Raw genomic sequence first — 23,720 nt, 5'->3', positions numbered from 1 at the left:
GAAAGTCTAGATCCAAACAACCAGCACCAGGGCAAAACTTTGTGGACATCTCTTGTTTAATCTCAAAAATCTGTGCAAATTCTGTACTCCATAATGTTTCTTTTGATACGAACATGATGTTTTCAGTGTTTACGTATTGGTTGAATAACACAACTTTCCCACCACCGCCGCCGTTATCAAGAAAAAGAAGAAGGATCTTGGCGTAAAGGTGAGGCTCCAGGACATACCATGCACCTGTGGTACATCCTTCAGGGTCAGACCATCATGTTCCCAGGGATGCTCGAACCCCGGGAAAGAGGCAACCGAACCTGGCAGCCTAGTGAGATGCTAGTGGTCGTGAGGCCTAGGGTTATGAGGATAAATGAAATATTGAATACAAAGTTATTGACACAAAACAAGCTCTCAATAAATGCTTCTGCCTGCAGTTTAGCATGACCGTTTGTTCTTGGACACACAGAAGTCAGGAGGCATAGCAAACCTCTCTGCAGCCAGTTGCAATGGGTTCCCAGAGTGTCCACAAAGGGGGAAATATTAATACTAAAAGAGGAGATTCTGATCCTTTGCTGGAGGGATCCACGTCTCTGTTCCCATTTCCCCTTCCTCCAGCCCCAGGGAGATTCTGACTGAAATAGGTGACCTCTATCCAACAAGGATCACACAGAGTTTCCCACACACTCGTCCCATCACGACTGCCTTTGGCTCAGGGACTCCATCTCTCACTCAGTCAGCCATGGGGAAGGTCACCGGGTCATTTCGCTCAATGCACACAGCCAAGCAGGCTAACTTTACACACAAAGAACCTGTGAAGGCTGTGAAAAGGAAGTTTCCCACTGTAATTCCAACAAAAGAAAATTGCCCGCTGTAACTCCAACTCGTGGAGCAAGTGTCTGAGGGCAGCCGCTGAAGAGCCATGAGACCTATCCCCGCAGTCTGCTCCCTCAAGCAAGGCAGGGACACCCATGGCCCCTCACGGGGGCAGCTCTCTGGAGGAGTCCCCACAACAGTCAAGGACACATCCACCCAACCTTCCCTCTCTCCTTCACTAGGGGTCAGACGGGCATCACAATCTGACGGCCCCATTTTCTCTCTCACAGGCGCCTTCCCTCAGAAAAAAATCCTTGCACATTTAATCCTGTCTTGGCATCTGTGTCTCAGAGTACCCATTTCCTAGAAAAGGGCTGGAGGCTCTTGGGCCCAAGAGCCTCCAGCCCTCCCCAGGCACCCATGATGGGGATTCAGTGCAGTGGTTGCACATTGTAAAGAGGTGCTGGGATCAAGAGAAGCTAAGAAATGTGTTTCTGGAGAAACTTGTAGGATGAGTGGGGGAAGGAAAAGCCATTCCTAGTGGAGACTTGCATAATATGGGGTGTACAGGGACCCCAAGAGTTCAGTAGGGCCAGAGTGTAGGCGTATGTGTACACGAGGCACAAGATGAGGCTGGAGGGGGGATTCCCTGTCCAGAGGTTAGGACTCCACTTTCACTGCCAAGGGCTTGGGTTCAATCCCTGGTCAGGGATCTAAGATCGCACAAGCCGAGCGGCGCGCGCGGGCAGCCAAGCCGAAAACTGGGGGCTTCTTCCTGCAGGAAACTAGGAGTCCTTGAAAGTTTTGAGCAACTGAATCACATGACCACAGTTGTGTTTTTAAAAAGATTTGGTGAGTCAAGACTGAAGGCTGGGCTGGCCATGAGAGGATACTGCCTAGCAACAGGTCATTCATCTCTTCACACAGATTCAATGAGGAAGGAGTCGGAATATAATCGCGTTTATTCATGCTGCTGGATTCGACAACCAAAGAATCCCTTTACTTTATGGTTTTACCTTCTAGCATAAAAGAGCTTCTCAAATGAATCCTCTCTTCTGTGTCCCAGAGCCAGGGCCCAAGAGGCCCTCCTCTGTGAGACGCAGCCAGGAGTGCACCCCCAGCCAGGTCTTGAGGCCTTTCTTACCCTGCCCACCTTCCTCTCCCCCCACCCCCAGAAAATCCCCACAGTTGCCAGGGGGCCCCAGGCCTTTTCACACAGCAGCAGCAGGCCCACTGGTGACAATGCATGGCTGCAGGCCTTCACCCTCCCTTAGGATGAGAGAGGCAGCAGCCACCTGTCCCACCTGCCTGAGTCCCCAAAAACCTCTCCCTCCAGGGAAGAGGGACTCCCACTTTTGGCTTCAGTGGTTACTCCAAAACCCAAGAAACAGGGCTTTGAGTTAAAAAAAAAAAAAAAAAAGTTGGCTTTTGAGGAGGCAACTGGGGGGTGGGGGATGTGATGAGGTGGGAGCTTCTATCCTCCACAAGCAGCAGGGCCCAGGGCAGGGCTAGCTTCAGGCTCTCTCTCTTCGTTGGCAACTTGGGGGATTTCCTCCATGTCCTAGACACTCAGTACACATATTCCAGAGACAAAGGGCAAAAAATTGGGGGTCAGTTTATTCACCCAACATAGGCTCTGGCAGTTTTTATTTTTATTTTTTTTAATTTATTTATTTATTTGTTTGTTTTTTACTTTTGGCTGCTTTGGGTCTTCGTTGCTGAGCGCGGGCTTTCTCTAGTTGCAGCGAGCAGGGGCTACTCTACGTTGCGGTGCGTGGGCTTCTCATTGCGGTGGCTTCTCTTGTGGCAGAGCACAGGCTCTAGGCGCGCGGGCTCAGTAGTTCTGGCTCACAGGCTCTAGAGCACAGGCTCAGTAGTTGTGGCGCACAGGCTTAGTTGCTGCACGGCATGTGGGATCTTCCCGGACCAGGGCTCGAACCCGTGTCCCCTGCATTGGCAGGTGGATTCTTAACCACTGTTAAGGGCTTCCACAGGGAAGCCCTCTTGCAGTTTTTAAACAGCTGTTGCATGGAGGAATATGTTTTGGGTCTTCCATGCCTCATAGCTGATAGCTATGTGATAACTGACTCTCTATAACAGAGAGCTGACTGAACAGAAGGAGGGCTACCTAAGTCAGCAACGCTTCTGGTGTGATCCTGCTTGTGACCTGTAGCATCAGCACCCCCTGCAGACTTGTTAGAAAGGCACATTTTTGACCTGCCCTGGTGTACTGAACCAGAACTGTTAGGTGCTTTGAAAAGGTGATATTGATGCATGCTCTAGTTGGGGAATCACTAAGTGGAAGGACAGTGAGTGATTGCTACAGTGAGTCTGGACCCTGGCAGTGGAGGCCCCCAAGGGGGAGCGGAGTGTGAGCCTGCAGGGGCTCCTTACTCTACATCAGGGCTCCCCAACCCCCAGGGCCACAGACCAGTGGCAGTCTGTGGCCCGTTAGGAACCGGGGCCGCACAGCAGGAGGTGGGCTGCACGCAAGCCAGCCGCAGCTTCATCTGCGCTCCCCATCGCTGGCATTACCGCCTGAACCATCCCCCACACCCCCGCCCCCAACCCCCATCCGTGGAAAAATTGTCTTCCACGAAACCGGTCCCTGGTGCCAAAAAGGTTGCGGACCGCTGCTCTACAGAGTTCTCCAGCTCCTCCCCGCAATTCTCCCCAAGCCCCCTGACCCTTCCCCAATCTGTTTCTTCCCGGAACCCTTGGGCTTTCCTGGTTCCCCAAGTGGAGTTCCCCCACTGACCTGACTTCAGATCTCCCTTTCCCACCACCACCCCAACCCCTGGCTGGCAGTCCCCTGTTCATGTCAACCCCAAAGTTCTCAGAACGCTTGGAGTCCCCTGTCCCCAACCCCCTCCGCCCTGCCTTCAAGCCCAGCAACCCGACCCGTCTCTCCTTCCAGGCCGGCAGGGCCCCGCACCCCTCCCCAAACCCGGCGGGTGGCTCAGGCCTCGCCACCGCCGTCGGGCCCCACGAGCAGCAGCGGCTGAGTGTTCTTGCCCTTGTCGTGCCAGCACACGTCAAAGAAGGGGTACACAGGCCCGGGCAGGCGCTCATGGAAGGCGAAGAGCAGCTCGAGTGCGTCGGGGTCACTGGCGTCGTAGAAGGAGAGGACGCCATCGCAGAAGCTCAGGTAGATCCCGATGCGCGTCGGCCGCCTCTCGGGGGTGCGCAGGGCACGGGGCTCCTTAGCCTCCACGTGAGCCTCCAGGATCTTGCCTTCGCGCAGCCCGAGCAGCCAGAGCCCCTGCGAGGGCACCGCTTGCAGCCGGCCGCGGCGACTGGCCTGGGCCGAGATCACGCCCAGCGCCCAGCGCGGCTTGTCGCCCACCTCCACCTCCCAGTAGTGCTCGCCCTCGGAGAGCAGCTGGTGCGCCACGACCGCCACGGCCTTGTCGAACTGGCGCGGGTCCTCTCCGGCCGGCGGCGCCTTCTGCTCCGAGCACTCCACACGGCGGCCCGAGGCACACAGCACCAGGCTTGGGTGGGCCGTGCTCGGGTCAAAGGTCAGCTCCTGCAGCGCTGCCACCGGAGGGAAGAGGGTCAGGCCCTGCGGGTGTGGCTCCCGCGAGCCTTCTGCCCACCCACCTGTGGGCCAGCTTGGTCTCCTCTAATCCTCCCGGCATCTCTGGGAAGTGAGCCCCTCTCTGCTTACTGGTGGGGGCCAAAGACCACACCTCTCAGGGCTTCAGACAGTTCAGCTGTAAAACGAGGCCGTAATTGCCTCCTTCCAGGGTTGTGGGCAGGAGTAAGTTGATACAAGGCATGTCACTTGCCGTCTAAGGCCCCAGAGCAGGAGATGGTCAGGAAGCCCGGTCCTAGGCAAGTCCCTACCTCGCCCCACTGTGTGACCTCAGCCTTGATCCAGTCTCTGGGCCTTAGTCTTCTCTTGGATAAAATGGAGGTCCCTCCATTCCCACAAGTGAGGGCTGCACCAGCCTTGTGTACGTGTCCTGGAGCCTGTAACCTGCAGCACCCCAATGTGCTTTAGCTATTGGGGAGAGGAGGCTGAGCCCTTGGGCCTCCCCAGCCACAGGCCAGAGTCAGTGTCTGACCGCAGGATTCCATTGCTGCAGGTCCTCAGCCCCCAGTTAGCAGGGATCATCATCTCCACTGGCCAACAGGGGCAGGGACGGGCCAAGGATCACGCAGGGCTCAAACCCGGGCCCCAGCCTCCCCTGCTGCCGGCAGCAACATCCTTTCAGTAAGCAGTGTCCTCACCATGTCAGTCACCCACCTGAAAACCCCATGCCCTCTCAGATCCCTCTCTGAGCACAGGTTATGAAGGTGCAGGGAAACCCCAAGGGAAAGGGGCAGTGGGCCCTTCTTGGATGACCTCCCCAGCTGGGATTGGGAGGCCTCTCTGCATGTGGCCGGAGCCTCCCATCAACCACACAGTTACAAACGCAAACCCAGAGCGAGACCCTCCCAGTACCTGGCATCAGAGCTCGGAACATCTTCCTCCACACCTGGAATTTGAAGTCATCTGAGATGACGGGCAGCTGGATATCCAGACGGGCAGGTGGTGGTGACTCTGCCAGGATCTTCTGCAGCCTGGTGGGGGAGGGGGGGGAGGTGTGTGCAAAGGGACTTCCTGGAGGAGGCGCGGGGTTGGGGGAGGGCAAGCGGGAGTACCCAGAAAAGAGGAGGATGCGTGCTGCGGTGGAGTTCCAGGGTCCCCCCCACACCAGCCCCACCACATCACATCCTGGCTTAAAACTCCTCTGTTGGTGTTTCAGTTGGGAAAGATGAAAAAGTTGTGGAGATGGATGGCGGTGATGGTTACACAACAACATGAATGTACTTAATGCCACTGAACTTAAAATGTACACTAAAAAAAGATGGTTAAAATGGGGAATTCCCTGGTGATCCAGTAGTTAGGATTCTGTGCTTTCACTGCCGATCCCTGGTCAGGAAACTAAGATCTCACAAGCCGCGCCAAAAACAAAAAAAAAAAGGTTAAAATGGTAAATTTTATGTTATGAATATTTTACTAGAATTTTTTTAAAGCCTTCTGTTAGGATAAGGTCCAGCTCCTCCGCCCTTCACAGTTGGGCCCCTCCTGCCTCACCAGCTTCATCTTCTCTCCCTCTTAGCGGTTTGCACCGCTGTTCCCCCTGCCTGCAATGCTCTTCCACCAACTCTTTAACCTAGCCAACTCCTGTTCACTCCTTCAGCATCCAACTCTACAATGCACACCTCCGGAAAACCTGCCCTGGCCACCCCCTCCCCTCCACAGCAGCACTGAGTGATTCCTGTGTGCTGTGTCCCTGTCTGTCTCCAGGACCAGTCTGGGGGGTCCCTGAGGAGAAGGACGGGTTGGGTTCTTTTCTACATCCACACAAAGTGCAGGGGAATCGCAGTGGACTGAATGCGAGTAGAGGGTGAGCCAGCCAGTGTCCCTGGCAGGAAAGGGCAAAGTGGGAAAGGGGGCAGGGCCAGGCTGATCTCACCTGCTGGTCACCAGGCAGTATTTCTGGAAAGAGAGAAAAAGAGAATGGAGCTGAGCAGGCAGTGGGGACACTGGGGACTTCTGAGGGTGGGATGGACCACAGAAATGCTAAGTGTGGGACCAGGAAGAGAAGACAAAAGAAACCCAGAATTCAAGGTCGCCCTTAGCCTTTTACCTCTGTGTGAATTAGAAAAAAGTACCCTCCTGGGACTTCCCTGATGTCCCAGTGGTTAAGAATCTGCCTGCCAATGCAGGGGACACGGGTTCAAGCCCTGGTCCGGGAAGATCCCACATGCCGCGGAGCACCTAAGCCCGTGTGCCACAACCACTAAGCCTGAGCTCTAGAGCCTGCGAGCCACAACTACTGAGCCCACATGCCTAGAGCAACAAGAGAAGCCACTGCAATGAGAAGGCCGCCCACCATAACGAGCAGTAGCCCCCGCTCGCCACAAGTAGAGAAAGCTGCGTGCAGCAACGAAGACCCAATCCAGCCAAACATAAAATAAATACAAATAATTTTTTTAATTTAAAAAATGAATAAAGTACCCCCTTCCTCAAGAAACTAATTCCACCTGGTAAAAACATTGTCCTAATAAACACGCAGACCTACAATATCTATGATATGAATGGTGCCCACTTAGATATAGTGTCCTTGTGCAGTGCCCAACGTAAACAACCATAATGGCCATCTTGGGGTGCACCCCTCCTCAGTGTGTGACACTGGCTCTCCCCTGCCCCTCTCTGGACCTCAGGGGTCCCTGCCTGACAATGGAATGAGGTCTCTGAGACCTGAACCCTGGCTGAGGGGCAGAGAGGAAAGCCACCCAGCGCTCACCATGAGGAACTCAGTCTGTGGCTTGTCTGCCACCTCCTCCAGCACCTTCTCCATCTGCCGCAGCTGCTCCAGGTAAGAGTTCAGGCTCCCCAGCTCCCGCCGCAAGGCCACCCCTGCCTCACTCCGTACACGTTCAGCTTCGCGGTCCAAGGAGCCCTCCAGTGCAGCCAGGAACAGCCGCATCTTGCCCAGCTGCTCTCCCACGGCCCCCCGGAACTGACGCACTGTCTCCTGTGGGGACAGACAGACAGAAACGTTTAGCCGGGAACCCCCAGCCTAGACCCCCAGTCCCCGGGCTCTGCTGCGCGGAGCCCCTCACCTCCACCTCCACCAGCTGATGCTCCAGCACAGCTATGCTCTTCTCCTTCCGCATACATGCCTCCTGCAGCTGCAGCTTCTGCTGTGGGAGCTGCGTCTGGGGGGTGAGACATAAAGAAGTGATGCTGCTGCCCACCTCCCCCACTTAACCTGCTCCCTCTGGCTCAGCCTCAGCGCCAGCTTCTCTTCCAGCCAGGCTGGCATCTTACCATACACGCTCGCTGGTCTCAAGCCCTTGCCGGTACTGGTTCTGAGGTCTAGAATGCTTCACCCTCCTGTGGTCTGGCTAGGTAAGTCCTCCCTAGCCTTGCCTTCCTTCCCTGATTCCATCCCCTCAGCAGACAGCCCCCCAGCACAGGTCTCTGTGAGGATGATAATCACAAATGTGGTTTGGTCTCCTCCACTGGAGGGGCAGGGGCTTTGCACACAGCAGGTTTCAGTGGTGAGCAGAGGATGTGAAAAGAAGAAATGCAGCCTCCTCCTATTCCTGGCCTTCACCCTATCCTTAAAAGCAGAACCTTAGCAAAACGCCCTAATCAGCCTCCCCACACACCGGTGGGCTCTTGGGGTAGACATTTTAATAAAAATGTCTTCTGCATGAATGAACCAAACATATCTGTGGGTCAGCTCCTACCCTAGGTCTGTCAGTTTGTGATTCCTGAAATGCAGGTGTAGGGGAGTTCCTATACCTCCAGCCAAAGCCACTGTTTGCTGGGAGGTGCACGGCCCTGGAATCAGACCCATGGCCCTGGAATCAGCCATGCCTCCATGGCTTCCAACCTCAGTTTGGTCTTCTGCAGAATGGGAACAGTCATCCCCACCTCACCTCTGGTTGTGACAAATTGGCAGCCTCCTTCCCACCTCCCCCTAAAGGAAGCTGGGAGACCCTCTAAGCACTGTTTGCTGATGAATCCCCACTGGAATTGTACCATGGGCTCCCGTGGCCAGCCGCCAGGTCCGTCTCCTGCCCCAGACGTCCTGCAGGGCCACAGCCCTGCCTGCTGCAGGACAGGGTGGGCCTGGTGGCTCTCAGCCATCCGAGGTTCATGGGCAGAAGGGCTGAGCCATGGGGACCAAGCACAATGCCACCCTAGAAGCTGGGGGCTGCACAGAGACTTTCGGAACATCCCGCAGTGAGGAGGTGTGGGGAGCAGTGCTCCACGACGTGGCGTGTGGTGGATCTTACCGACAGGCTTGTCTCCTACTCCGAGGCGTGCAGGAGGAGGCAGCACGGCTTCAGGGGGGTGTGAGTGTCCCCCTCACCCGGCAGATCCCATTCAACCATACTTGGGTCTGGCACATGGTCTCTGGACCCAGCCCCTCTTCCTCCCCAAGGACCCAGGTGTTCAGTCCCACCCCAGGCTTCCTGCCCCGCTTCTCCTTCAGGCTCCTTCCAGGGATCCCCATTTCAGACCTCCAGCCAGCCCCTCTCTGCGGCTTAGGGTTGGGCTGGTACAGGCCCTGGCAGACTGTATCCCACCCCACCTGCCCCCTGGAGGCTCCTGGGCTGCCTGCTGCCCTGTCCCATTTCACAGACTCTGTTCTCTCTTCACAGATAAAGATGGATAAGGATGGGAGTTCTGTGGTTATCAGCAGAGGTGAGCCTGGGTAGGGAGGGCTCCTGGGTGGAGGAGGCTCCTGCACTGGGTTAGGGACCACCAGCCAGCACCGAGCTGGACTGTGCTAGGCTGAAGCCGGAGGTTCGGTGAACTTGGGCCCCTGGGAGAGAATGGGGCCCTCGAATACCAGCCTCAGGGCGGGGTCTACCCCCTCTAGGAGTCTGGAGCCAAGGAGAAGTGCATTGCAACGCTGATGTTTGTGGGCAAAGATTACCCACCCCCCCCACCCCCCCAAACAGCAGCGCGAGAAGACGCTAGCAGTTCCTGCACCGCGGAGACGGCGACGGAGCACCGCTCCACGCCTCCAGACCCCGCCTCCTCCCGCCCCTGCACCTGTCGTTTATTCTTCCAACGACCCTATAAATGCTTCATGACAGACCTCCTCGGGCCTGTGTATACCTAAACCCTCCCGTAGCTGCATGCGTGTGATTTGCCATACGTATGACAGCTGAGCCAGCGTGTGCCTGTGTCCCCATTTGCCAATGTCTGGGTGTCTTTGCTGGGCTTCCATGGAGATCGCCAACCTCGGGGCGCACAACTGTGTGTGGGCTCTGGAAGCGTTCGGAACTTCCAGCTCCAATCACAATAACAGCCTGGACTTGGGTCTCGGTGCCAACCTGGGCCTGTGCACAGAGGTGCGTCCCCAGGCGTGCCTTGGCCTCCCGGGTCCCCTTGGATTAGGCCACATCTGATGACGGTCAGGCCCGCACAAGCTCTGCTGCTCCAGGGGCGCAGGGGGGGCCACCGCCCAGCAGCTGTGTGCCCGCCCCGCCCAGCACCACGCCCCCCCCGGCCAGCCCCGCCCCTCTTACCCGGGCCTGTGCCCAGCAGCAGAGCCTGCGCGCCTGGGCCGCGGGCACCGACTCAGTCCTCGCTCAGCCTCCGGCTCCGCAGAGTCCGCCCTATGGCTGAGTCCCCCGCATCTCCGGCGCGCTCCAGCTGGCGCGCCTATCTCGCCGAGGCCAGTCTCCGAGCGCCTCTTCAAGGCTCGGGTCTCCGCCAAGCTCCGCCTTGAGCTCATCAGCAACCCCATTCCCTAGCCGCCCCGCCCTGCCCGCGTACCTGGCAACTCCAGGCGCCCCGGGCCCTGAAGCTCAAGAGGCCCGATCGGCCCGGCCCCGACCCGTCCAACAACCCCATCCGCCCCCGCCCCCCACCGGAGGCCGCCCGGCCCCGCACCTTGAGGCGCGCATGGGCTTCGGCGGCGGGCAGCAGGCGGTGGCCGCGATGCGAACCGAGCGAGGCGCACACGCCGCACACGAGCACGCGGTCCTGCTCGCAGTAGATGCTCAGCGGGTCTAGGTGCTCTTCGCAGTGGCCCTGCGGCACCTGCGCCAGCCCCTCCACCAGGCGCGCCAGCTGCAGGTTGGTGCTGAGCGCCTGCGGCCGCGTGGGTGCCTGGCAGCTCGGGCAGAGCACCGTGCCGTCCGCGGCCGGCTCCCCTGCCACGCGGCCCAGGCAGGCGCGGCAGAAGCTGTGGCCGCACTCGGCTGTCACGGGCGCGTCGAACAGCTGCAGGCACAGCGGGCAGGACAGCTCCTGGTGCAGGAGGCCGGGTGCAGCCGACATTGCGGGCCTGGGTAAGGAGGTGTCGGTCAGGGAGGCTCAGCGGAGCCACAATCCCGGGCCAGCCCCAGCCCCAGGCCGGGTTGGCAGCCCCGCGCCGTGTTGGCAGCCCCGCAGGGAGGAGCCCCAGCCTATAGAAGCCTCTCATCTCAAACAGGAAGGGACTCTGGTTCCGGCCAAGGGAGGGAAGGGGACTCCCTCTCAGTCCCAAAGGCAGCCTCAACTGCGGTTCTCAGCCCCGGCCCCCCAAATAGCCCCTATCAGGGACCCGGTCTCAATCCCAGTTCCTAAACACGAGGCTGGGTTGCAAACACGGTCTTACCCACTGTCCTTCCCCCGACTTAGCCCCAGGCCTCAGCCCCAACCCCAGATTCTCCAGCGCCCCTCCCCCATCCCCTCTTCTCACCTCTCCAGGGCCCGCAGCCCTCCCCTCCTCCATATCCCCAGGCCGGCAGGACCCGCAGGACTCACAGGTCTGGTTGGAGATCTTGGACAGAAAGAGACTTGCGAGAGGCCCAGTCAAGGTCAGGCCTAACTGTAGGTGGGTCAGATCTGTGTCTGAAGACAGGTGAGAAGGAAGCACCGAGCTCAGACCGAGGACAACGGACACCACGGGTGATGGGCCCGCATTGAATAGCAGACAGACCCTCCCAGACAGCTCTGGCCCCAGGACTATATTTAGCTGCCCTGCCCATCCCCTTCCATCACTTCTGGAAACCGTTCTAAAAGTGAGGACTGAGCTGTCAGCGGACAAGCATCACATGTCAAGGCCACCTGTCCTGGCCCATCCCACTGTCCTCTCCCCTGCCGAGCCTGGAGCCAGAGCTCAGAGCCAGCAGAGACAGGGCCTCTCATACCACGGAAAAGACAGAAACATGATGGAAGGGAGTCTCCTCTTTCTCCCTCACCCCAGCCTCCGCACTCTCCAGCCTCCCCCGTTCCCTGCCTGTGGCCCCCTCCCCAGCTTGTCACCCACTTATTCCCCAGGGTTAAGGCTCTCCAAAGTCACACTGGCAGTATTATTTCCACATTCGGGAGAATAGAACCTCCCCCAACCCTGAAAGTTTTTATTCCTGCAGGGCTGAGGGGAGAGCCTTTTCCCTGTTGGTGTCTCCAGTGCTCAGCACAAGCTGTGGGGCAAAGTGGACCTCCCTAAGTGCTTCGAAGATGAGTGATAGAGGGACAGCTGAATAAATGAATGAACTAGATCCAGAGCCTGCAGCCGAGAGCCTCAAGGCTTATCCTTCGAATCTCAATTTAAAAACCAAAGTCCTAGGGGCTTCCCTGGTGGCGCAGTGGTTGAGAGTCCGCCTGCTGATGCAGGGGACACGGGTTCGTGCCCCGGTCCGGGAAGATCCCACATACCACAGAGCGGCTGGGCCTGTAAGCCATGGCCGCTGAGCCTGCGCGTCCGGAGTCTGTGCTCCGCAGCGGGAGAGGCCACAACAGTGAGAGGCCCAGGTACCAAAAAAAAAAAAAAAAAAAAAAACCAAAGTCCTCACACCCTAGTCATCACTCACCTCTCCCTCTGCTCACTCCCGCCTCGACCTTTGCATTTCTCTCCCCTCCGCCTGGAACACTCTTTCAAACCCCAGTTATTTCGTGGCTGCCTCCCCTTCCTCCCTCAGATCTTTACCCCATGTCACTTTTTCAGAGGGGCTTTTCCTACCTCCCTGATTTTAAATCTCACATCTCCCTTCCCCTTTTTATTTTTCTCCATAACATTTATCACGATCTGACACATGATATATTTTACTTGTTGGTTTCTTGTCTGTCTCCTCCTACCAGAATATAAATTTTGTTCACTGCTCATCTCCAACTTTGAACAAAGTCTGTGGCACACAGCAGGTGCTCAGTAAATACTTAGTGAATGAATAAACACAGAGACTCACTCTGTCCTCTTCTGGCCTCTCAGCCTTTTCCTGGATTTGTTCATTTCTCCCTCAACCACTCTCCATCTCTGTTAGTCTGAGCTTCGACAAGAGCCAGGTCAATTGTCCCATGAGAGTAGCCAGACACCCCGTAGGTGAGAATCAAGGAAGAATTATTTTCCCTGCTTATAAAGGAGAAGGAAGCAGCTGTCCCCCTTCCCTCCTTAAAAGTCTTCTTTTTTTTGGCCACGCCTTGCAACATGAGGAATCTTAGCTCCTGACCAGGAATCGAACCCATGGCCCCTGCAATGGAAGTGTGGAGTCTTAACCACTGGACCACCAGGGAAGCCCCCCTTAAAGATCTTCTTACTCCAACTTTTTGGCAAGTAAACAAATCTCCCCAGAAGTCAGATACCTCCTAGCACACCTCTGCTTTTATGACTTGTCTCTGAGTTCTGGGGCTCATTCCTTCTTGAACCGTTGAAGTTCTTGCATGTTTCATGCTGGCCCGCTGAGGGAGCTGCTCCAGGCTCCCTGGCACCTGGGGGTCTTAACCTAGGAACTTTGTTCAGGCTGTAATGATTTGGGCCTCTCGGGAAGAGATAAGTGAGGTTTTATCATTCTTTAGGATTAGAGCAATTAATCCTGGTTATATGAAGGATTCTGGTTATATGAAGAGTCTCAGGAAGATAGGGCTTTTTACCAGAACCCTGAGAAATCCAGAGAAGTTCCACTTCCCCAAACAGGAGGCAGGTGGAGATGAGAACACATCTGGAGCTGGTCTCTGAAACCACTAGCCACTTCATTTCAGTTCAAAAAGTCAACATCCTGAATATAGATCTCACCTGGAGTTTCCACCCCTACCAGTCTAGGGCTGAAGGTTTTGGTCACTAGGAGTGGGTGCCCAGGAAAGGGAGGTGACACTCAACTCAATCCTTTTCTGTAGATGGGCCAGATCTGACCTCTGACCCATGAAAGGGACATAGATCATCTACAGCAGGGTGGGGGACAAGAAGGGGCCCAAAACCATGTCCAGGGGAGGAGGAGGTGAGGACTAGTATTGCTGAGGCCCAGAACTCAGAGGGGGCAGATTTCAGCTTGTCCTAAGGGAGAGCTTCCCAACGGCTGGAGTGATAAGTGCCATGGGAGGTGAGAACTCCTTGTATTAGATAAATGCAAAGAGAAGCCGGAAATCCCCCGATCGGGGCCCCTGCAGATGCAGGATCTGAATGCTGGTGTCACAAACTCATGCTGGGTGTCCCCAGAAAGATCACCTACCCTTTTGGGCTGCAGCATCTTCAGCTACAATATAAGGATAAGTAGGCTAATCATACCGTCCCTGTAGGGTTGTTATGAGGATGAAACTAGATAATATACTAAATAAACAGCAAGGACCGCATGCTGGCACCCAAGGACTTCGGAAGCAGTGACTGCCACCACGAGGCTCAGATCTTGACTGCTCTATCCTCATCGTGTGACCTTGATCAACCTGATTTTCTCATCTGGAAAATGGGGATCATGTCAGGATTATTATCGAGACTATTGGATCGTTAGGAAGATTCAACAAGCTAATTCATAGAAAGCTTTTAGAACAATGCCAGGCCCGTAGAAAATGTTCAATAAATGTTGAGATTGATATTATTACAATTATTACTACTAATTGTTCCAACGAACCTTCCCTACAGCCCCATAAGGTCAATAACATCATCCCCACTTCACAGATTCGGAAACTGAAGAATGTTAAGAAACTTTAACAATGACCAAAGCACCTACTCTGTGCCAGGCCTGTTCCAAGCACTTCACAATTCTCAATCCATTTATAGCCTCATAACCTCATTTATAACCTCATAACAACCCCATCATTTTCCCTATCTTAACAGGAAGTCATGAGGCATAAAGAGATTAAATGACTTGCCCAATGTCCTGGCAGTCTATGGTCTTCTGACCCCAGGAGGTGCAATCTGGCTCCAGCAATCAGTTACTCTCGTTGGGGGGGTAGAGGTGTCGGATCACACCCAGGAAGCATCTTACCACCACCAACTGGTCTGGCCTAGTCCAGGGGGCAAGAAGGTGGGCCTGAGGGGAGACCCGGAGGTTTTTTCCTGCCAGGAGTCAAAGCTCAGAACTCGGAGTACTTCCCCCAGAAAAGGGGGGCCCAGGGAGAAGGGATTACCACAGCTTCCCAGAGAGTTGCCCAGGGCTCCTATTCCCCACCTCTGCAGGGGGAAACCTCCCTGCAGTCTCCAAGAACGAGCTGGCTCTGAGTCTACCTCCCTAGGGTACCCTAGAGAAGCCACTGTCCTTCTCATAGCATTCATTTCCTATGCGCTGGCGAGTGCAGACCCCGGAAGAGGGCTGTGACCACCCTGAGTCACACAGCTAAGAGGTAGAGGGTCAGGGAATCAAACCTGAGTGGGTCTGATACCCCTCATCTCCTGTTTTTCCCACTATTCCAGTCTTCTGAATGTGCTTTGTAAGTTTCTTGAGCATTCTGCAAAGAGGAGGAAGTTAACGTTATCATTCCTAGTATTGCAACATCTGCCCTCCTAAGGGAGTATTCGGACAGTCTGGAGGAGGCATACATTTCCATGTACATTATCTCTCCAAGCAATTTGTCAATTTCTGAAGCCAGAGAGTGGGACTTTGAGGACATAGGTTGGAATTTGGGCCCAGGAGTCAGGTGGCTCCATCTGTATTTCCTCATGTACTACCAGTGCAGTCTTCCAGAGGAATTTTTGAAAACTTCAGTTTCCTCCTCTGTGAGGTAGGATAGACACACTTACCTCATGGGGTTGTTGGGAGAATTAAGTGAGATTATGCATGTTAAGTGCTTAACACAGTGCCTGGAACAGTAAATTTGAAAAAGGGAAGCTGTCGTTACTATTATTAGTCTCCCACATCACTTATCACGAGGTTGGGCATCTAGTAGGTTCTTAGGACATCTTTTTTCTAATTTGTAAATTTTTATTTTTTATTGAAGTGTAGTTGATTTACAATGTTTCAGGTGTACAGCAAGGCGATTCAGTTATACGTGTGTGTGTGTATGTATATTCTTTTTCCAATTCTTTTCCATTATAGGTATTACAAGATATTGAATATAGTTCCCTGTGCTATACAGTAGGTCCTTGTTGTTTATCTATTTTATATATAGTTAGTACATCTTTTTAGAATCAAACAGATTCTCCTTCTGAGTTGAGAGTCTACAGTGGGTTCAATAGAGCATGTCCACCTGACAAGGTGTCACTTGTGCTCTCTGACCTCCAGCCTGAAATCACTGCAGGAGTGAGGCTTCCACTGCAAGTAGAGGATGCTCCTGCACTTCCAGCCCCTTGTCCCTTGGCTCCCTGTGACATCACACCAAAGTGCTAGCGTGTGCTCTGAGGCATGTCAGGCGAAAAATCACAGCCGGATCTTCTGTGTCTCAGTATGAATGTGTGTGAGCAGGAATGAGACTGAGTCAGGTGCCAGGGGCCAAGCTGGGCCCAAGACGAAGGGCCCTGGGTGGTGATAAGCAGGAACAAGGGAAGGGGCCCTGTGGAAGCCAGGTGTGAGGAGGAGACCTCCTAGTCATGACACACACTCCCCAGTGTGCAATTTCCTGCAGCCCCAAAAGTTCCATTGAGATGTGTTACGTTGGTTTTACGTAAAGCCAAGGCCACCCCATCCAAACAAGAATTCAAGAGATGCAGTCAAATGGCCATATGTACGGCCAAGGGGATCCCTGCTCTTTTGGGGAGGTGCGGTTTGAATCAGGCAATCGCTTTTTAAATTCCATGGATCAAACACCCACAGCTTCTAAGATTCCAACAAATGTGAAAAGAGCAGGTTTCTATGATTCTAGATTCTAGGATTCTTTTGTCATTTCATGAAAGCTTATCAAGGCTGGATCTGTGCCAAGCCCTGTGCTGGGTGCTGTGGACCTGAAAGGGTCCTCAGTCTGGTGAGGAAAGCAGAGTGACCAGACACATTGTGTGGTAAACACTGTGAGAAAGGCATCATAGGGGCATCCAGCCGACACGGCCAAGGAATAATTCATTTTGCACAGAGGACAGTAAAGCCAACTGGGAAGAGTAGACAGCGGCCAGACTCAGAAGCTAACCAGACAACCTGCATGATCCCTCAGCTATATGACCCTGGGCAAGTCCTTCAACCTCTCTGAGCCTCAATCTTCTCACTTGTACAACAGGGCTACTATTCCCTATCCCAAAGGGACTGTTGTAAGGGTTAGAAATAAGGCATGTGAAGGATCACAGCCTACACATAGGGGCTCAGTTTTTCTATTTCTTAGAAAAAGTGACTCCTGATGCATGTTGGAGGACAGGCAGGAACTCATCAAGCAGACCAGGAGGGAAGAGAGGCCAAGTAGAGAGCAGGTGCTGCACGTGCCGAGGTCCAGAGGCCCACAGGGTAGAAGGTGCTGCCGAGGAAGCTGGCAAGGGACTTAAAAGGCCAAGCCAAGGAGCTTAGACTTGATTCTGGGGGCACTGAGGGGTCACAGGAGGTTTTCAAGCAGGGGAGGGACAGCATCAATGTGTGGGCTAGGAAGATGTAGCCTTCTGGCCACAGTGCACAAAATGACATGGAGAATCTGCAAGGACGAAGACCAGTGAAGAGGCACAATAATAAACAGCCATGAGCCAGGGAATAGTAGCCGCTGGGCCACAAGTGCCACCCATGGTAAGGATGTTGGCACATAGTACTACCCAGCCTGTGTGGGGCAACACGCACATGGATGGGGAGCAGGGCCCTGCTACTCTGCTGGAAGCTTTTGGAACACATGTTGCAGGTAACACAGCCTCAGTCATTCCTTCGTTCAGCAAACCTTCACTGAGTACCTACTATGTCCCAGGCACTCTTGATGCTGGAGATTCAGCAATGAACCAGACAAGGTCCCTGCCCTCATAGAGCTCATGTTTTAGTGGGGAGGTGGGTGCCTAAACATACTCACAGTTACAATTTAGTCACAATTGCTGTAAGAGCTACAAATCAGTAGCAAGTGTTTTGAACTGGAGGGATTCTAAACCTGGTCTCCCAGAGGAAGGAGCATTTAACTTAAGACCTAAAGTCTTGAGAGTTTGTCAGGCAAAGAGTGAGGGAAGAGAGCTCCAGGCTGAGGGAACAGCATGTGCAAAGGCTTGGAGAAGCAAAGGAGCCTGGCACATTTGAAGAACTGAGAGAGGCCAGTGTGGTTGGAACTCAGAGATGGAGTGTGGTCAGGGTGTGGTGCAAGACAAGGCTGGCGAGGTGCACAGGGGCAGACCAGCAGGGCCTTCCCAGCCATGTTAAGGGCAAATTAAGGATTCTGGGCACAGCTTAGCCTCCAACGCCAACCCACGCCATCCCACTCCAACCTACACCAACCCAAACCACCTTTCATCTGCTCTTCTGGGTCAAGCCCCCTGACCCCAGAATAGCTCTCTTCCCATGACCTTCCCTCCAGTCAAGAATTTTCTCAACCATTCCAAGTGTCTCTTGTCATCACTTCCCAAGAAATTCAGTCCCTGGGGGACCAAATCCTGGCTCTCCCAGTAAGCATTTGGCAAGGTTTCAGGCACCATCAGGTAGCCCATGTTATGCTGGAATATTTACTAAGTGAATGAGTGTTATTATCCCCATTTCATGGATAAGGAAACTGAGGCTTGGAGAGAGAATGCACACACAGTAATCTCTACCCGTGGAATTTGGGGAGTTACGTGGCTGTTAGGATTCTATGATTCTGACCCTATGCCAGGGAGAGAGGATGCTAAGGTTTAAGGAAACATGGAGATTTCAGGGTTCCAAAATTCCACGAATCTAAGCCTTAGCGCTCCGATAAACCAGGTTCCTGATCTGTGCTACCTAGTCCAAGCCTGGAGAGGCAGGCACCACCCACGAGCCCTTTTCCACCGGGTCTCCTGGGTCCCACCTCTTAGACCAGCCAAAGGATGCAATCTGGGCGCCCCCCGGTGGCCAGGAGAGAAAGGGAAGAAACGCGGTAGTCAGGAGCCTAACACCCAAGGGCAAAGCTCTGAGGCAGGGACAGGAGTGAAGGCGGGGAGTTCCAGGCCCCGCCCCAGAGCAGCTTCCTGCTTGGCAGACTGCCTGAGCGAGCTGAAGCGGCGGCTGCGGCAGGGGACCCCAGGAGCCATGGGGTGCATGCGTGATGCCATCCTGGATGCACTAGAAAACCTGACCGCTGACGAGTTCAAGAAGTTCAAGATGAAGCTGCTTTCAGTGCCGCTGCGCGAAGGCTACGGACGCATCCCACGAGGGACGCTGCTGCCCATGGATGCTGTGGACCTCACCGACAAGCTCGTCAGCTACTATCTGGAGGTGTACAGTGCCGAGCTCACGGTACTCGTGCTGTGCAACATCGGCATGCAGGAGGTGGCGGAGCAGCTGCAGGAGACCTTGCGCAAGGGTGAGTGCGCCCCCTCCACACAGGTCCAGACCAGTATCCCCTCTACACCCTCCTCCCAACCCAAAAGTTCGCCTCGGAGCTTCCGCTTCCCGTTTCTCCTACCCTTTAATAAAATCCTCCGGCTGGGGAGGCTTCCCGCGCTTGGTACTGACCTTGGCTTCCGGACCAAGAGACCCCCGAACCCAGAAACACTTGGGAGACACCACAACATTTTCTTACAGGCCCCGGAACCACGCCAGCCGGGATCAAGGCCCCTCCCCAGACAGCAGCCAAGCCAGGTAAAGCCTTCAACGCCCAACCTCACCTACCAGGGCACCTCACCAGCCCCGCCCCACCGTACCCCTGGCACAGCCTATCTCTTGTCCCAAGGCCAGGAGCACCTGAAGAGCACAAAGCTAGGCCAACCCTTCCCACCCACCTACTCACACACCTCCAGGGCCCGAGCCTGGTTGGGAGGAAAAAGGGAGACAAAGTTAAACTCATCCCACTATAGGTAGAGTCCTGGTGGCATGCCCACCTTGAACCCCACCACTCAGGGTTGCATTCAGGGCAATTTCTAAAGAAAGCCTAGTGTTCAAGAGGGACAGGCTCCAGCACCCACCCTGGTCCCAGCTCATCCCCTCCCCTCCCTCCCGCCCCAGCACTGCACTTTGTGGAGCAGCATCGGGCGGCCCTCATTGCGCGGGTCACAGACGTGGATGGGGTGCTGGACGCCCTGTACGGGAAGGTCCTGACAGAGGACCAGTACCAGGCAGTGCGGGCGGAGCGCACCAATCCTAACAAGATGAGGAAGCTCTTCAGCTTTGCTCCAGCCTGGAACCTGACCTGCAAGGATCTGCTCCTCCAGGCCCTGAGGGACACCCAGCCCTACCTGGTGGTCGACCTGGAGCAGAGCTGAGGCATCTTCCCCAGCAGCGGTCCCACAGACAACCCCTGGCAGTTCCAGCCATCTTACCTGGAGTCTCTGATTTTTTTAATATACATGTGAAAATCCAGCTTGTACTTGGTGTGTCTTCCTACTTCCAGCCTGGAAGCTCATGCGGAGCTGAGCTACATATCCAAGTGCCGCAGTGGCTCAGATGAAGCTCTAGCCTCCGCCTGTTCCTGGGGCAGCAGACTCCCCAAACACTTCATCCTTCCTGCCTCAGTCACCAAGGAATGGTCCCTCACTCACCATTTGGTGGCTCCCTTAATGCCACCCCACAGGGTCTGCCCTTGAGACCTGTGAACACAAGTTAGTCTTGTGGCCAAGGTCTAAAAATTAAAATAGAAATATGTACAAAGGGCCTGGAACTGTGGGGGGCCAGACTTGACATGCATTTAGAAACAGACTCGTCTGCCAAGCTTCTCTTTCGCTTTTTCATAGGAAAAAAAATTGCAAAATGAGAGCAATTTTCAGGGGAAGTGACAAGAGTACTGTCTAAGCAGGGAAGAGCACAAGCCACCGAGTGTCCCTAGGGCTCCTTCTGGCACGACACCAGCAGGCGTCACTCCCTCTGCTCCCTCCCACCCGCTCCAAGAGGTTACAGGTTACACCCTGCCCAGAAAACATGCCAACCACAAAAGCAACTTCAGGAAATGAGTTCTACTAGCTGTTCCCTCTCTTGATGAAATTGTGCCCACAAAAGAAAACAGGAGTATTTATTTCCACAAAACAGCACTTAGAGAGCCTTTCCAGGGGCTGTTAGGGAACCAGTTCTAGGACCACATCCTGAGTACACTTTGCACCCAAATTCTTTCTGGCCTGCAGGGGGTAGATGCAAAGCAACAGGCAGGCCCCAAGGAGGCCAGATATCCTATCCTTAGGAGTCAGATCATCAGACTCGGCGATCCAGATACGAGGGTACCAAGTGTGCCGTTCACAATGATAGACCAGCACAGAATGGAAAAGCTGTATGAAGGCTTCACTTGGAACACCCTCCCTAGACAAAAGAATTAACAGATGCAGTGTTTATCCGCCTCCCCCCACCCCACACAGTCTAACACTTCCCTGTTCTGATGACCAGATCACCAGAGCAACAGGAGAAAACAAGTTGTTCACTGCAGGAGGAAGCTACCAAAAAGCTAAGCTAATGACCACTGTCAAGGCTACAGTGACATGGGACTGCTCCTAATGCCATTTAGGACTCCAGGAGGAAAACTGAGCCTCCCCAAAAGTGGGAATCAGCCCAAATACTCAGGATCCCGTGGGCTTATCTTCTTTGGCCAAATACCCCATAAAATAAGTGATGCTCCCCATTCTACCCTCAGCCCTTTTCTACCAAGTCTTCTTAAATCTTATAAACCAAGACTCATTCAATCCCCGAGATGTGTTTACTCACTTATGTTCTGAAAGACCTTGCCATTTCCCAAACTGAAGTTGTCTTCCTTTTACTATCCCTGTATCTCGACATATGGCAACAGCAGCAGCCTAACCAGAAATCAAGAAACACCAGCATGTTCCATAAAGTTTAGTCAGTCTTCCAACTTACATCCAAACACCTTCCTTTTCAACTTCACTGCCCCCATCTGGCATTATGCCTTCATGTCTTACCACAACAGGCCTCCTGATCTCCCTGCTTCTCGTCAACCACCTTAAAGGGCCTGAGTACTGAAAACTGATGATGGAAATGGACTCCCTTCTAACACTAGCACACCTAAGCCCCGCTTCCAACCTGATCCTGAATAACCCCATCCAAACTCTCCTACCTTCCTCTTCACATACCACCAGATCTCAACACTACTTATACACCCAGCCCTACCGCACGCTGATCCCAACTCTGGATACCTTGAAACCCACCTGTCCTAGCATGCCCGGAGAGGGCCTTCCTCTGGGCTCCAGTGGCATTTTCACCTAGGTTCCCTGTGGTAGAGCAAACCATATTGTCACATCTACTTCCACACAGGACTCTCCCATTAGACCCCCACAAAAAGACATCTTTTCAACCTCTGTACAGTGCCTTGCATGTGAAAAATAACAACATCAGTTACTGTGTATGTCTACTGCCTTAACAGAGGATTTTTTTTTTACACTTCATAGGAACCTAATGCTTCAATGATATGGAGCCATAACACTTCCTTGCACAGCAGATGCTCAAACAGAGCAGCTACAAAAACTAGTGCAAGCCTGAGGCAAAAGACACAGTTCTAAGAAACAGCTCCCCGAAGTCGAAAGACTTCTTGGGGGCTTTCTTTTTCCTTTTTATTTGGTGGGGGAGGCGGGGAGAAGGGTGAGGCTCAGAGTTCTACCAGCCACAGCATACTGGTTAAGGACACACTTCTGCAGCCAAAGGACAGATTCAAATCCCTGCTCTACCTCACTCACCAGTTATGAGACTTAAGGCCAGTTTGTACCTCAGCATCCCATCTATAAAGTAGGGATAACAGGACACAGCTCATCACCTAAAATCAACTGGCTCACAGTGAGCACACATTGGTGTCAACAGTGATCTCCAGGATGTTTCTGTTCCTAGCTGCTCAATGGCTTAGGCTCCTCAGTCTGAAACAACATTTTCTGCTCAAACCTCTAAGCGTCACAAGACTGAAAAAAAAAAAAACAAGCTGATCAACAGGTAATGTCCGCTGGGCCTGTGCTAATAAGAACAAAAACCCACATCCAGGACCCAGCCTTCCACGAGTGACCTTTTTCTTAGCTCCTGGCTTAAACTGTCTACATGAACAGTTTTGTACAAAACTGAGTTCCCCTTTCCAGACATGACGGGGGGAATTAGCAGAAAAGGAGTCTCTGCAGAACTTCAGAGCATCGCCAGAGGTGGCAGCACCCCACCAGGACCTATACACACTGAGTTAGAACCGACGTGCTAACCACATTGCCAAGCAATTCAGGTACGTATTCAACTTACACGCTGCTATAGAGAGAATGTGGCTCTGCCACCTCAGTCAGCCTGTGACAGGTTTGCAGAAGCCTTCTCACAGAGGGATCTGCCGTTTCACTCAGGCAAAGAGTATACAGGATGGGCCCGCTTCCCCTCAAATTCTGGTTTAAGAGGGGAGGGAAAAAAAAAAAAAAAACAGCCATCAAGCTAAATCTGACAGGTTCTTACCTCAAGCAGGCTGCAGTGAGGCCCTAAGGATCCTGCACGGAACAGCTACAAGGAATCAGTGCAATTGTGCAACACTGCCACCCTGAGGTGCACATGCAGAATGCTACCTGGAAAGCCTGGTTCCTGCTTCCCTTCAGTTTCTTCTTCCCATACCCACCCCACCCTCCTTGGCATTCTCTACCGGGAATGGCCTAAAGGTCAGTTCCCCACTACACACAAGGAATCCCCTATCTTCGACCACGTAGTCCAAGCTCCCTTCCTGTTTCCAATCCCCACACTGGAGGCTCTCAATTATCCTTCATGTTAAAGGAGCCCTTCATGCTAGCACTACAACCCCAAGACAATCCAAAGAGCTGAGAGAGCACAATCCATCCACAGAGCACTATTTCCAGACCCAAACTCCTCTGACATACTTCTGTTCCTCCCTCAAAAATATTTAGGAATTTTAGGGCTTCCCTGGTGGCGCAGTAGTTGTGAGTCCGCCTGCCGATGCAGGGGACATGGGTTCCTGCCCCGGTCTGGGAGGATCCCACATGCTGCAGAGCGGCTGAGCCCGTGAGCCATGGCCGCTGAGCCTGCGCGTCCAGAGCCTGTGCTCCGCAATGGGACAGGCCACAACACTGAGAGGCCCGCATACCACACAAAAAAAAAAAAAAAAATTTAGGAATTTTAAATTCAATGGTCTCTTAAAGCTCTAACTGCTAACATCATAGGATTGAGGGCCAAACAATTTCTACAAGCCCAAAAGTCAAACCTGCTGGCAAGATCCACTTGACACTACTTCCTCGTTTCTTAAT

At 53.8% G+C, this 23,720-nt stretch overlaps 2 protein-coding genes across 3 annotated transcripts; one reads left to right on the top strand and one right to left on the bottom strand.

Moving 5' to 3' along the window:
* Positions 1 to 3,412: 3,412 nt before the first annotated feature.
* Positions 3,413 to 11,983, bottom strand: TRIM72 (tripartite motif containing 72). The gene is made up of 7 exons (XM_032605506.1): positions 11,081 to 11,983; positions 10,223 to 10,619; positions 7,426 to 7,521; positions 7,107 to 7,337; positions 6,273 to 6,295; positions 5,255 to 5,373; positions 3,413 to 4,341 (listed from the first exon to the last, which is right to left on the bottom strand). The coding sequence occupies exons 1-7, from the start codon at positions 11,302 to 11,304 to the stop codon at positions 3,764 to 3,766; spliced, it is 1,668 nt and encodes a 555-aa protein (XP_032461397.1). The 5' UTR covers positions 11,305 to 11,983; the 3' UTR covers positions 3,413 to 3,763.
* A 6,124-nt stretch (positions 11,984 to 18,107) lies between these two features.
* On the top strand, positions 18,108 to 22,876 carry PYCARD (PYD and CARD domain containing). 2 transcript variants are annotated; one of them, XM_032605500.1, is made up of 3 exons: positions 18,108 to 18,880; positions 19,102 to 19,158; positions 19,728 to 22,876. In XM_032605500.1, the coding sequence occupies exons 1-3, from the start codon at positions 18,241 to 18,243 to the stop codon at positions 19,961 to 19,963; spliced, it is 933 nt and encodes a 310-aa protein (XP_032461391.1). In that variant the 5' UTR covers positions 18,108 to 18,240; the 3' UTR covers positions 19,964 to 22,876. The 2 variants fall into 2 exon arrangements, with proteins under 2 accessions (XP_032461391.1, XP_032461390.1); XM_032605499.1 differs by having other exon boundaries at positions 19,522 to 19,882.
* The last annotated feature ends 844 nt before the right edge of the window (positions 22,877 to 23,720 follow it).

Source organism: Phocoena sinus, chromosome 15 (genome assembly GCF_008692025.1).
Source record: "Phocoena sinus isolate mPhoSin1 chromosome 15, mPhoSin1.pri, whole genome shotgun sequence".
In the NCBI taxonomy this organism is placed as follows: Eukaryota; Metazoa; Chordata; class Mammalia; order Artiodactyla; family Phocoenidae; genus Phocoena; species Phocoena sinus.
The sequence above is the reverse complement of the archived record's forward strand: the minus strand, read 5'-3'. Positions and strand labels throughout refer to the sequence as shown.

What these genes read in the sequence shown, in the direction of transcription:
- TRIM72 (XM_032605506.1), bottom strand. Translation starts at nt 11,304, where the DNA reads ATGGGCAGGGCAGCTAAATATAGTCCTGGGGCCAGAGCTGTCTGGGAG. An exon ending in AAGCCCATGCGCGCCTCAAG is followed by an intron (nt 7,522 to 10,222) that starts GTGCGGGGCCGG and finishes CTCACCCCCCAG; the next exon opens with ACGCAGCTCCCACAGCAGAA. An exon ending in ATCAGCTGGTGGAGGTGGAG is followed by an intron (nt 7,338 to 7,425) that starts GTGAGGGGCTCC and finishes CTGTCCCCACAG; the next exon opens with GAGACAGTGCGTCAGTTCCG.
- PYCARD (XM_032605499.1), top strand. Translation starts at nt 18,241, where the DNA reads ATGGAGATTTCAGGGTTCCAAAATTCCACGAATCTAAGCCTTAGCGCT. An exon ending in GCAGGAGACCTTGCGCAAGG is followed by an intron (nt 18,881 to 19,101) that starts GTGAGTGCGCCC and finishes ATTTTCTTACAG; the next exon opens with GCCCCGGAACCACGCCAGCC. An exon ending in CCAGACAGCAGCCAAGCCAG is followed by an intron (nt 19,159 to 19,521) that starts GTAAAGCCTTCA and finishes CTCCCGCCCCAG; the next exon opens with CACTGCACTTTGTGGAGCAG.